The sequence below is a fragment of the Myotis myotis genome, unplaced genomic scaffold (genome assembly GCF_014108235.1).
Source record: "Myotis myotis isolate mMyoMyo1 unplaced genomic scaffold, mMyoMyo1.p scaffold_m19_p_3, whole genome shotgun sequence".
Taxonomy (NCBI): domain Eukaryota; kingdom Metazoa; phylum Chordata; class Mammalia; order Chiroptera; family Vespertilionidae; genus Myotis; species Myotis myotis.
The window spans coordinates 138,095,937-138,110,315 of record NW_023416335.1 but is presented as its reverse complement, the minus strand read 5'-3'; the positions used below and the strand labels follow the sequence as shown (position 1 = coordinate 138,110,315).

The following is a 14,379-nucleotide window of genomic DNA, read 5'->3' as shown; positions in this document are numbered from 1 at the left end:
TCACTATAACACACACTGACCACCAGGGGGCAGACGCTCTATACAGGAGCTGCCCCTGGTGGTCCGTGCACTCCCACAGGGGGAGCTCTGCTCAGTCACAAGCCAGGCTGATGGCTGCCAGCACAGCAGTGGTGGCAGGAGCCACTCCCGCCTCCTCAGCAGTACTAAGGATGTCTGCCTGCAGCTTAGGCCTGCTCCCCGCTGGCAAGTGGACATCCCCCGAGGGCTCCCAGGCTGCCAGAGGATGTCTGACTGCCAGCTTAGGCCCGATCCCTCGGGGAGCCTCCCCGAGGGATCCCAGACTGCAAGAGGGCACAGGCCAGGCTGAGGGACCCCCCCCACCCCAAGTGCACAAATTTTTATGCATCGAGCCTCTAGTATATCTATCTATCTATCTATCTATCTATCTATATATATGTAAATAGATATCTGATAAATGGATAGAGATAGAAAGTTTGATGGGGATTAAGATATCTACTTGGTTCAAAGAACTTATCCAGAAAATATTTTTTTCTTTCAATTTTATTTTGTACTAGAGGCTCAGTTCATGAAAATTCATGAACTGGAGGGGGGGGCGGCGTCCCTCAGCCCAGCCTGCACCCTCTCACAGTCCGGGAGCCCTCAGGGGCGGGAGGCAACCCTGCGATCAGGGAAATGTGACACCCCCATCACACCTCTGCTGCTGCTACTGCCGGCAGCGCAAGCCTAGGCCGGGCCTGGTTACCTGAGCCTGGGGTCTCCCTGGCGGCTGCGCAGCTGCCATCCCAGGCTTGCCTGCACCGTGGGCTAGACCTGAGCAGCTGGGCAGCCGCCATCTGAGGCTTGCCTGTGCCTCAGGCCGGCCCTGGGCAGCTAGGGGGCTGGGGGGACTGGGGGACTCCAGAGGGAGGCGCATGGGGCAGGCCCGGCCGTGCCACTCGCCTGCCCCCACGGTGGGCCTGAGGGGACTGGGTGCCGCCATCTTGTGGCTGTGGGCGCCACCATCTTTGAGGGCATGGCAGTCAATTAGCATATTCCCTCTTTATTGACTGTGCATGCTACCATCTTGTGAGGGCGTGACAGTCAATTAGCATATTCCCTCTTTATTAGATAGGACTAGAGGCCTGGTGCATGAAATTTGTGCATGGGTGCAGTCCCTAAGCCTGGCCAGTCATCAAAGCGTGAGAGTCTGATGAGGAACGGCAGGTCCCAGCTGACCTCTGGGCCCTAGGCAGCACCTGGGCCCCTGGTGCCCCACGTACCACCCTCTGCCTGAGTCACAGCTCCTGAGTCCCCACGTGGAGATGCGGTGAGCATGGCCGGAAGCCGTGGGCTGGGGCGCAGCATGGACCTCTGGGCTGTCCAGTGGCACTGCACAGAAGCCAGGCAGGAACTGTGCTCTCTCCCGACCGTCCTCACAGACCGGCTCCTGTGTGAACCCTTGGGGAGCCCGACCGGCCCCTGTAGTCCCAGCGGCTGTGGCCCAGCTCACCCAGAAGAGGCCACATGGGTGCGGGGCAGGCTCTTTGCAGTGCCCGCCACCTGAGTTGCAGGGGTTTCCCTGGTGCAGGAGCCCTGGCGTCCCAGGAGAGGGTAGGAGGAGTGAGAGCAAGCTCGGTGGATACCCCGCATTCTCACACCTCCATCCCCGTCACCCCCACCCCCAGGTAGCTGGCAAGAGGTCACAGCCCCCCACCCGGGTGCTGAGGGAGGTTGGTCACCCCCAGTTCCCCGCCCAGCCTGGGAACCGGCCCCGATTGGGCGATCAGGGCCTGCCAGCCGCTGGTTACCATCTGTGGGGTGATTGGTCAGGGCCTGGCCCCCCACTCAGCTCCCTCAGCACCTGGGAGCCGAGCAGCAGCCCCAGCCCCTGCTACCGCCACTGGTCACTGTCTGTGGGGCAATCTGCAGGGTAACTGGTCCCCCGCTCACACCCACCTTGGCCTAGCACCACCCGCTCATCTGCTCCACCATCCTGCCATGGTCTCGCTCTCGTTGGGGCCCATTGGGGCCAGCAGTGCCTCCACTGCTGCCCGCTGCCAGCACTGCATCGCCAATGCCCGCCATGTTCCATACCACCTCCTAGTGGTCAGCGCACGTCATAGAAAGCGGTCAAACTCCCGGTCGAACATTTTGCATATTAGGCTTTTATTATACAGGATTGTTTTCAGGTGTATAGCTGAGTGATGAGACAACCATATACTTTTTTTTTGTTTTATTAATCCTCACCCAAGGATATTTTCCCATTGATTTTTAGAGGGAATGGGAGGAAGGGGAGGAGAGACAAAAATAGAAACATCAATGTGAAAGAGACACATAGATTGGCTGCCTTCTACAAGCAGGATTAGGAATAGAGCCTGCAACCAAGGTATGTGACCTTGACCAGAATCAAACCTGGGACCCTTCAGTCCAAGGGCTGACGCTCTATCTACTGAGCCAAACCAGCTAGGGCAACAACCATATACTTTACATATTGTTCCCTTTGATATTTCCCGTACCCCAATTAGTATTATGCATAGTTATTACAATAGTATTGACCATAGTCCCTCTGCTTTTCTTACAACCCCGTGACAATTTTGTACCTACCAATTTTTACTTCTTTTTTAAAAAATACATTTTTATTGATTTTAGAGAGAGAAAGGGAGAGGGAAAGAGAAACACTGATGTAAAAGAGAAACATCAATAGGTTGCCTCCCACATGCACCCCAAATGGGGATTGAATGCAAAACCTGAATATGTGCCCTGTCCGAAATTCAACAGTGACCTTTCAGTGCATGAGACAATGCTCAACCAACTCAGCCACACCAGCCAGGGTACCAATTTTCACTTCTTAATCCCTTCACCTATTTTACCCAGCCCCCCAATTCCCTTCCTCTCTGGCAATCACCAGTTTGCTCTCTGTGTCTGAGTCTCTTTCAATTTTGTTTGATCATTTATTTTGTTATTTAGATTCCACAAATAAGTGAAATCATATGGTATTTGTCTTTCTCTGACTGCTTATTTCACTTAGCATAATGGACCTAGAGGTCTACCCATACTATGGCAAACGGTAAGACCTCATTCATTTTTACAGTCAAGTAGTATTCCATTGTGTAAATTACCACAACTTTTTTATCCATTCATCTACTGATGGGCACTTGGGTTGCTTCCATATCTTGGCTATTGTAAATAACACTGCAATGAACACAAGATGCATATATTCTTTCAAACTAGTGTTTTGGGTTTCTTTAGGTAAATCCCCAGAAGTAGAATAGCTAGGTCATAAGGCAGATCCATTTTTAATTTCACAAAATACTTATCCTTTTTTCTCTTGTTAATCCTGACCTGAGATTATTTTCTCCATCAATTTTTTTTTTCTTTCAGAGAATGAAAGGAAGGGGAGAGAGAGAGAGAGAGAGAGAGAGAGAGAGAGAGAGAGAGAGAGAGAGAGAGAGAGAGAGAGAGAGAACGAGAACACATCTATGTGAGAAAGGTACTTCTATTGGTTGCCACCCTTGCACCCTGACCAGGGGGCAGGGAAACGTGCAACCCAGGCACGTGCCCTTGACAGGGAATTGAATGGAGACTGGGTTGACACACTTTAATCACTGAGCAACACCAGCCAGGGCAGAAAAATTTTTTAATTATTTTTTTATTACCACTAGTTCATATTATCTGAAAATATGTCAAGTAGAAATTTAAAATACTCTACCTGTTCCCAATACCACATTCATATTCCTATTTTATTCTTCATATTTGAAGTTTTGTTTCACTGAATGGCTCAGACTCACAGATAAGGCTAAGGAAAAAAAGTCTGTCTGGTTATTAAAAAAGCCTTAACTCAACCAATGATACCAAAATTATCTCTGTTTTGTTTTTTGAAGTTGAAGTTGCAAGCAAATATCTACCTATATGAGTAGGAAAATATGTGAGTTTAGGTAGTAACTCAGAGAACGGTCAGCTATGGAGACAGAGGAGCTCCTCTTCCCACTCCAACTTCAATGTGGCCATTTGGGACCCTTGAAAGAGAGCCCCACTTTCATCCTAAGCACAGAGCCTGGCAAAACAGACACTTGGAACCAAGGTAAAAAATGAGTCACATCCTCACTGCTAATGAAACAAAAACAAAATGAAAGGAAGAGTGGGCCTGGCAAGAAATTAGAAAAGGTACAGGAAAAAAGATAAACTGTATGAGGCAGAAAGCTCCTCAGAGAACCCAGATCAGCCAAGACTGTTCCATATCCGCATATATACTGTATTTGGGAATAAGCCCTGTGTTCTAACACAAGCCACCCCAGCTTTCACTGGGTAAGGGCTTCATTCCACAGAAAGAAATCAACCCTCTTTCTAAAAGCTGCTGCCTGATGTTATCTGAGTATGCCAGAATAAGTGGCATGACCAAGAACTGAAACCATGTCTTAAAATGCTATATATTCTCATCCTAGCTGGTGTGGCTCAGTTGGCTGAATATTGTCCCATGCTCCAAAAGGCTGCCAGTTTGATTTCCAGTCAGGGCACATACCCAGGTTTCAGGTTCAATCCGTGGTCAGGGTGCATACAGGGGGCAATCAATCCATGTCTCTCTCTCTCTCGCTCCCTCCCTCCTTCCCTCCCTAAAAGAAATAAAAACATATTTTTAAAAAATGCTATATTGCCTCTATCCCAATAAATTAAGCCTATATCTTCACCTGGACTAGGCCCATATTTTTTTAATTTTCAGATTAGGATTCTCATTCTCATGTGTAATTTATTTGTTCATCATTGCTCCATTCTAAAAATGAAAAAAAAAAAAAAAGGTCCTTTGAGAAAAAGAAAAACAAACAAACAAGGGAAATTAAGCACTACTTATGTATTTTGCATCCAAGCACCAGGGCTCACAGAAAAATACATATTTTTCATTGAATTTATTGCGGTGACATTGCGTAATAAAATTATATAGGTCTTAACTGTACAATTCTATGATACATCATCTGTATATTGTATTGTGTGTTCACCACCCAAAGTCAAGTTTCTTTCTGTTACCATTTATCTCCCCTTTACCCTCTTGAACCTCCCCACCACTCCTTTCCCTCTGGCAATTACCATACTGTTGTCTGTGTCTATGAATTTTGCTTTATTTATTTATTTTTTTGCTTAATCCCTTCACCTTTTCACCCATCCCCAACCCCCTTCCCCTCTGACAGCTGTCAGTCTGATCTCTGTATCTATGAGTCTGTTTCTACTTTGTTTGTTAGTTTATTTTGTTCATTATATTCCACATATAAGTGAAATCATATGGTGCTTGTCATTCTCTGACTGGTTTACTTCACTTAGCATAACACTCTACAGGTGGAATAAGCCCAAATTCAATTTCAACTGTGTTAGACAAAGGATACAAAGATAGTTTCGATTATGAATAGTCACACAGATGCTGCTTGTTAGCTTACACCATTATCTGTAATAGGTTCTATTTGTCCTATTAGCAACAATTTGGGTACAGGTGAGCAGATAAACCTGTATCACGCTTCGATTCTTCATGTCAATAGATCTCCTCAAAGAGCAGAGGAGAACGAAGTCTTTTATCCGCATTCCAAACCATCTCAAAATACTTTGCTTCTCTCTGCCAAATGCACTTTTATCATTATCTTGCAACTTAATAGACAAGTTATATTTCATTTTTAATCAATAAAATGGGGATGTTATTGGAAACTCCTCTGAAAGTGGTATCTTAATAAAATTCATTTTAAAAAAGTAAAAACTGGAACTCTGAAAAGACTACACTAATTTAAGACCTCAAAATGTGATCAAATTAATTTAAGATTACATTATATCAAGATCACTTCCAAGAGAGTTTATATTAAAGGATTCTGCAAAGTGATTTTCTTAATACTTAATCATCCCAATGCCATTAACTTCCAATTATCTATACCACATGAATTTTAAAAAACCAACTAATTTAAAACTGAGTTAAATTTTATTTTAAATATTTTATAATTACACAGAAATATAGAAGTTTCTAACAATTCACAATTTTGTCTTTTATTATGGTTAAACATTTAACTTTGTAGAAACTTGCTGTTGAACTCTTTATTCGCTATGCAATTCTAAAACAAATATCAAACTAGAACAGAACTATACACTCATTTAAACTTACTAAGAGGTAATTATTAGTCTTGGTTGTTTTTACCAAGAGGTGATTATTATTCTTGGTTGCTTTTACAATTGATACTGTTTATATCTGACACTTTTTATACTGTGATACTGTTTATTAGTCAGTCAGCAAATATTCATTGATCAGGAAATAAAGACCAAGCACTGCTTAAATCATAAGTATTTGGAGATAAGAAAGATCAGTTTTTAAATCCATTGAAAATATTTCAATGGAGTTGATGTAACCAAAATGAAACTAGAAAAATTATTAATAGTAACTTACAAATTATCATTAAAATAGCTAGTGATGCCTGGCTGGAGTGGCTCAGTTGGTTGAGCATAATCCTATGCACCAAAAGGTTGCCAGTTAGATTTCTGGTCAGGGTGTGTACAGGAGGCAATCGACTGATGTTTCTCTCTCTCTCTCTCTCTCTCTCTCTCTCTCTCTCTCTCTCTCTCTCTCTCTCTCTCTCTCTCTCTCTCAGCATGTTTTCCAGTGAGGATTAAAAAGAGCTAGTGACATCCTAGCATTTTTAAATACTCACTTGTAGCAGATAGGAACTGCCTGGATCTAATAAGCTGACAGCTTCATTCTGCATAGTGTTCTGTTGTGTAACTGCATCTTCTCGTTTTCGCTCTTTCTGCCCCGCTTCATCGTCTTCATATTCATCTAAGCACTGAAAGAAAGGATAGTTTCCATTTTATTTCACTGAATATTAATAGAATGTTTTAAAAGTACATGAAAATACATTTGTTAGTATAATGAAATATTTGTGCATTCAGAAACTAATAGAATGTTTTAAAAGTACATGGAAATACATTTGTTAGTATAAGGAAATATTTGTGCATTCAGAAACTAATTTACACAATAAAGATGTTTCTTTCAGCAATATACTGGTATACATTTCATTCCTGTAAATTAAATTATCTGCTTAATATCCAAACTTCCATATTCACATCACTGCCAACATCTAATCTCAAGATTTGCTTAAGGTAGGGTTCACTCATTCTGTATCATCCATTCAACAAGTAAACAAACTGTGTCTACTTTAAACAAGGCACTTTTTGGAGGAAATCAAAAAAGATACACCACAGACATGGTCTGTATAGTCTACAGCAGTGATGGCGAACCTATGACACGCGAACTCATTTTTTTGGTTGATATTTCTTTGTTAAATGGCATTTAAATATGTAAAATAAATATCAAAAATATAAGACTTTGTTTTTCTATGGTTGCAAATATCAAAAAATTTCTATATGTGACACGGCACCAGAGTTAAGTTAGGGTTTTTCAAAATGCTGACACACCGAGCTCAAAAGGTTCGCCATCACTGGTCTACAGGGAAGGTGAGACATGTATATAAAACTTAATTATAAAGGCTACTTTCTAGCTTATTAGTACCTGTGAGTACATACGGAAGAGTTTTTTCACCTCTACAAAGACTCTGTAGAAGAGATTATAATTTAAAGGATGGGTAATATCTGCAACCGTAGATATAGAAAGAAGAAAATTTCAGATGGTGGGAAGAGCACATGGAAAAACTTATAGGAAAGGGTGTTGCGAAAAAGCTGAATCAACATCAGCATTATCTATCTCCAGACTTTTTACATGAAAAAATAACAACCCATAATCAGAAACAAAACTCTATACATTACACCCATTGTAACTGAACACATTCCTAACCAATACACTGCCCTAAAGGATTCTATGAAAGACAAAAAAATAAACAATGTCCCTGCAGGCACTCTGCAAACACTAATACACTGACCAACGTACAGAATGGCAGGAAAGACAACAGAACTTACAAATTCTCCAAAGAGAGAGAGAGAGAAAAGAGAGAGGCCACTGTGCAAGTCAAGAAGGATCACTGGAGTGTCTGGAATAGGAGGAGCCTAGTACATAAGCAGCACATTCAGACACAAGGTTCACAATGGGGGATATGGAAGCTGAGAAGGAATCTTAAATTAGAATGACGTGGGGAGAACATCAGGAAAAGAACGGAAGGGGGAGGTTCCAGATAATGTTCGGGGTCCTCTCCTGTAATGAAACTATGAGTACTGGTGTCATCTGGTCCTAATTATGTAACCTGTAGGAACTGGGGCTTGGATAACCAGTACAAGAAAAAAGATGATACTGTCGCTACTGCAATTGCTATGAGTAATAAACTGTCCTTGTCTCTGACCCAGGAGACGTCTATCTTCTGCCAGGATCCATAAAACTATAGTAGGCTAACATGCTGGCCTGCAAGCAAGGTAAGATCTCAGGTCCTTCACAGTTCACAAAGGTGAAAATTAGAAAGGCATATGCTCTGATCACATATAAATAATATATAAATATACTATAAATAGCCTGAAAACTCTGTACTTTTCACTACACAACATGGAAAGATGTTATAGTGCTACAATTCCCTGGCATATAAGTAAAACATGATCAAACTGATTTTGAGAAAATAACCTGTATACAGCAATTAACTGTACAGGTTAAGAAAGACAAGGACCAAAAATGAAGACTAGCCAAACAACATAATAGATAATTTGACCCTATGAAAAAATATTTCCTATGGGGAAATATTTCCTCTTGGGAAAACAAAACCCAATAAAGGATCATGAAAAATGGTAAAATATAAAAAAATTTAAAAGCAAAATTAGATTTAAGACATTAATGTCCACCATCAACATAGTTATTAACATTACTCTGGAAGGACTGTCTGATAAAACTAGGTAAGAAAAAAAAAAGATTTCAGCATTACAAAGAAGGCAAAAGTCTATCACTTCAAATGATATGATTTTATCAAGAATATAACCTAAAATATTTTAGAATTATTAGAGCTACTTAAGATGGTTTTCAATAAGTAAGCAAAAATAAATAACTTCCCAAAGCAACACCAATAGCCAATGAGATTATATAATTTTAAAAATAACCTTAATAAACTGAAACACTTTATAAAAAAACTGTAAAACCTGACTAAGAAACAAATTAAAATCCATTCTTAAATTGAGAAAAACTTAATACTGTAGGTGTCAATAATCTTAAATCAACTTCTAAAATAAAAAATGTCAATCAAGATCTTAAGAGAATACATTTGGAAAGGAGGGTGGGTGGACCGTCTGGATGCACAAATACGTAAGACATTCCAGAACAATTAATTTTTAAAAAGGGTTTATGACAGAACACTCATTCTGGTTAACATTAAAATGTATAAAACATGCCCTAGCCAGTTTGGCTCACTGGATAGAGCGTAGGCCTGCAGACTCAAGGGTCCCAGGTTCGATTCCAGTCCAGGGCATGTATCTTGGTTGTGGGCACATATCCAGTGGGGAGTGTGCAGGAGGGAGCTGATCGGTGTTTCTCTCTCATCGATGTTTCTAACTCTCTATCCCTCTCCCTTCCTCTCTGTAAAAAATCAATAAAGTATATTTTTTAAAAAAATGTATAAAACCACAATAATGTAAACTGTATGACAGAGGTCCTAGAACAGAAAAGAAAATTAAAGCAAAGGAATTCTTCAGTATATAGTACTGAGAAAAGAATCAACCACTTAATGTACAGTGGGGGCTGAGAAGCAAGAATACAAGACCTGGACAGAATACAGTGGTCTCATCTCTAATCTTCCCCTCTACAAAAGCAGCCATCCCTTTCTCCAGTACCTGAATTGCAAAAATCCCTGGCTGTAGGATTGAACGGCAGTAGCATAAAGCTAGAATTCTTAAATCGTAGAATCCTATCTAATAAAGGATTATAATAAATAAATATATAAAGAGGTAATATGCAAATTGACCATCACTCCAACACACAAGATGGCCGCCCCCATGTGGTCAAAGATGGTCACCACAAGATGGCCAGCAGGGGAGGGCAGTTAGGAGGGACCAGTCCTGCAGGGGAGGGAGTTGGGGGTGACCAGGCTGGCAGGAGAGGGTAGTTAGGGGCAATCGGACTGGCAAGGGAGTGGTTAGGGGGTGATCAGGCAGGCAAGCAGTCAGGAGCCAGCAGTCCTGGATTGTGAGAGGGATTTCCGACTGCCTGTTTAGGCCCGATCCCGGTGGGGTCCCAGATTGGAGAGGGTGCAGCCCCCCTGCCCCCCAGCATGAATTTCATGCACCAGGTCTCTAGTCTATACATATAAAAGGCTAACATGCAAAGTGTCCTCTCAGGAGTTCAACTGGGAGACCAAGAGTTCAATCGCTCGCTATGACGTGCGCTGACCACCAGGGGGTGGCACGGAACAAAGGAAGGCTTAGGCCGGCAGCCAGCAGCCAGCAGCCAGCAGCCAGCAGCCAGGGAAGGGAGGCCCTGGCCAGCAGCCGGAGGCCCCGATCAGCCCTGATTGCCAGCCAAGCCTAGGAACCCTACCCATGCACAAATTTCATGCACTTGGCCTCTAATAGACAAATAAAAAGTAAAAGTTGAGGCAGGGAGCCATGAACTCCCTGAGCACTGGGATGTTATCTTTGTTTTCATTTCTGAGACCCAACCCTTCAACACTAACCTTCCCTCCTCTCACATCCTCTATAAATGTAGACTCCCTTACCAGTAGCACATTAAAAGAAAGGAAAAAAAAAACCAAAAACTCTTCAGTAAATGTTTAATAAATGAATGAATGAGTTACCAAGATGAGACAAATCAGGGAGATGGACTGTGGCACCCCAAGTTAAAATCCTCAATGTTCTTTTCCATGTAAACACCGTTGTCCACTGACCTGGGAACCTATTCATTACACATACTATCTTTGTGGAGTGTGTGCATGTTACACCCAAGGCAGCTTTTAGAATAGGGATTGCTTGATGAATCACAACTTCCCTCTGAAGTTCTAGCAACTTGTGCAGTTCTTACGTTCTTCTAGCAACTTGTGCAGTTCTTTTAACAACAAGCACCCTAAAATTCTTTAAGCTATCTTACATAACTGGAATAAATATACCTAGCTGAACAATTTCATAGAAATTGTGAAAAATAAGAAAAGAATGAAAACAAAAAACAACTGAGTTAATAAACAAAGGTGAGCAAAGACATTTTCTACTTCTGTTTCTTGCAAAGATTAATAATTCTCTAAGCACATAACTGACTGGTATCTTTAAGGGAGAGAGAGTTGTTTTTAAATAAGTACTAGCAAAGGAGAACCAAAAAGAAGCCTAAATATGTTTAGAGTTATTATGAAGTATAAGTTTTTTATATCTAAGAGGAAAAAAATGAAAATAAAAAATGATTTTATATTATATTTGTATCAATAATGTGGGACTGAATTCCCTATCTCTCTTCCTAGCCCTCATTTCTAAATAAATATAAACATGTAAAAGTCATTCTCTCCTTTTATATGGATTAGAAAGTTGCATGAGAACTGGGTTGACAAGTATAAACTGAAATAAAGTGAGCTTTTTTTTTTCATGAAATCAACTTTTAAACAGAGATGATAATAAGCATCTCTGAATTTCACCAAGCTCTTCTTTTCCCAAATTACATTTTAGAACGCTAATATTTTAACAAATAACCCCCCTAAAAAAAAAGTATGATCTTCATTGCAAACAACTAATGTTGTTAAAAAAGAGAAGCTATAACATGTTCTAAACAATTTATTCAGATCATTCCTATAGATCTGACAAAGTTAACTAAATAAAAAGGAAATTAGGGTATCTTTAAAGTCCTGTTAGTTAGGACTCAAAATACGAATTCATAGGAATAGGATAAAAAAATTAGAAATAGATCCAAATACATAAGCAAGTTAAGTTACAATAAAAGTAGAAACTCACATCAGTGGGAAAAGATGGGCTTTTTATATGTGGTTTGGGGATAACTGGATAGCTGTATTAAAAAATGACATTGGATTTATTCCACACACCACATACCAAGGATGAATTTCAGTGCATCATTAAAAATAAGCAAAAATTTGAAGGCACTCCACCAAAGAAAATACAGGCACAGCAAAATAGCACAAGAGAAGAGTCTCAATACCATTACCTACTAGGGAAATGCAAATTAAAACCATAATGGACTATCACTATACACATACTGGAATACCAAGTGATAGTGAGGATTTGAAACGACTGCATATCTCCTCTATTGTTGGTGGGAACTAAAGGTGATATAGCCATGTGGGAAACCAGTTTGGCAGTTTCTGATACATTTAAATAAGTATACACTTACCATATGACCCAGCAATTCTACTAGTAGTTATTACCAAGAGAAATGAAAACATGTTCACTGAAAACTTGTACCAAAAAATCAGCTTTTTTCATAATATTTGGAAGTAGTCCAAATGACCACCAACTGGTGAACATATTAACAAGCACTAGTACAGTCATGTAATGGAATACTAAGAAACAAAATGAAAAAATCTCAAAAGTATTACTACTACAAGAAAAACACCAGAAAGTGGATACTATGTACTGTATGAGCCCACATATAAAATTCTAAAGAAAGCGAAATCTTAGGGACAGAAAGAAGATCAGTGGTTCTCAGGAGTTGGGTGTGAGGGGGCTGACTGAAAGGGGCAGAAGTAGTGATGGAAATGTTCTATATCCTGTTCCCATGGTGGTTTACCCAGTTGTGTACATTTGCCAAAGCTCATCAAATTGCACTCTTAAAACAGTAGCATATTATTGTATGTAAGTGACACCATAATAGTATGAAGAAGAAATAGAGTGGAGATACTGAACAAATGAAATGAGTTAAAAAAAAAAAAAAAAAAAAAGACCTAAATCTGATTAAGCCTCTACATGTAATTACAAATTACAGGAACTAGAGGGGATAGAAGAACATATTAGACACCACAATGGTGCTGCAATTATGAAAATCCAGACTGTGGGACACACTAAGCAGGGTTCAAACAACTATAAAAAAAAAACAACCAAGCAGCAAATATTTTAGGCTTCTGGAGCTACATAAGATATTTCGTGTTTTTTTTTTAACAACTCTTCAAAAATATAGAAAACAGCCGGGCTGGTGTTGCTCAGAAGTTGAGCATCGACTTAAGAACCAAAAGGTCGCTGGTTCAATTCCTGGTCAGAGGACATGCCCAGGTTTCAGGCTCGATCCCCAGTGTGGGTCGTACAGGAGGCAGCTAATCAAAGATTCTCTCTCATCGATGTTTCTATCTCTCTATCCCTCTTCCTTCCTCTCTCTAAAAAAAAAAAAAAAAAAAAAAAAAAAAATCAATGAAAATATTTTTTAAGATATATATAGATAAAACAATTTTTAGTGCTCCTTCATATAGAACCAAGCTTCTACTATAAAGACAAATGGCCAGTATCTACAACTAATAAATATGAAACTCAGAGTAAGGACACCAATACCAACATATTAACCTCTTTTTTGTACTCAATAAAGGAACTATTTTAAAACTATTTTTTAAATTATCACTTAAGAGACAGTTTGAACAATGAATATATGATGAAATTAAGCCTCAGGAGTTTGAGATTAAGAAATTTTTATTTTTTTAGGTGTGAGAGTGATATTGTTTTTTTTATTTAAAAATATTCCTAATCTTTTAGAGACATATATACTGAAATGTTTAAGAATAAAATAGTATGTCATCTAGATTTGCTTCAAAATAATACAAGAGATAGAATGGGCAGTGTGTGCTGCCATGGATAAAATTGCCCAGGAGTTGTCAACTGTTGAGGTTGAAGGATGGGTCCATGGGGGACTTTATCACAGCATTCTCCTTTTGTATGACTGAAATTCCCATAATAAAGTTTTTAAAATAGCAATAAAATTTAACTTTGCATTGACTAAAATAACTAGAACTAGATAAAGATTTTATTTTAAATAGCATAATACTTCTTATTCTAGGGAACAAAGTGGTAGAATATTATTTAAAACTATTTTCAAGGAAATGGGAAATGTTTGCAATTTCACATAGAGTGGAAAAAACTATGTATGAATGACAGAAAATACGCATTAACTATCTCCAGACTGATTTTTCTTTTTTCTTCATAATTGTCAATAAAGTGTACATCAGATTAGAAAATTACAAACTAAAAACTCAGATTTTGGAATCAATGAACTTAGATTCAAATCCCAGCTATCACTTAAAATAGTAATAGCATCTACAATTAACTGAATATTTTCTAGGGCACTGTTAAGCATTAACATCTAGTACAGTGATGGCGAACCTCTGACACACGTGTTAGAGGTGACAGGCGAACTCATTTTTTTGGTTGATTTTTCTTTGTTAAATGGCATTTAAATATATAAAATAAATATCAAAAATATAAATCTTTGTTTTACTATGATTGCAAATATCAAAAAATTTCTGTATGTGACACGGCACCAGAGTTAAGTTAGGGTTTTTCAAAATG

The 14,379-nt window shown here is 39.7% G+C and overlaps 1 protein-coding gene across 2 annotated transcripts in view; it reads right to left on the bottom strand.

The window, feature by feature from the left end:
* Window positions 1–14,379, bottom strand: part of PAWR (pro-apoptotic WT1 regulator) — a 117,758-nt gene that overhangs the window by 35,170 nt on the left and 68,209 nt on the right. For both annotated transcript variants that reach the window (XM_036296777.1, XM_036296778.1), the window contains one exon: window positions 6,633–6,764. In XM_036296777.1, coding sequence (XP_036152670.1) covers window positions 6,633–6,764 — 132 coding nt within the window. The remainder of the gene's footprint in view (window positions 1–6,632; window positions 6,765–14,379) is intronic.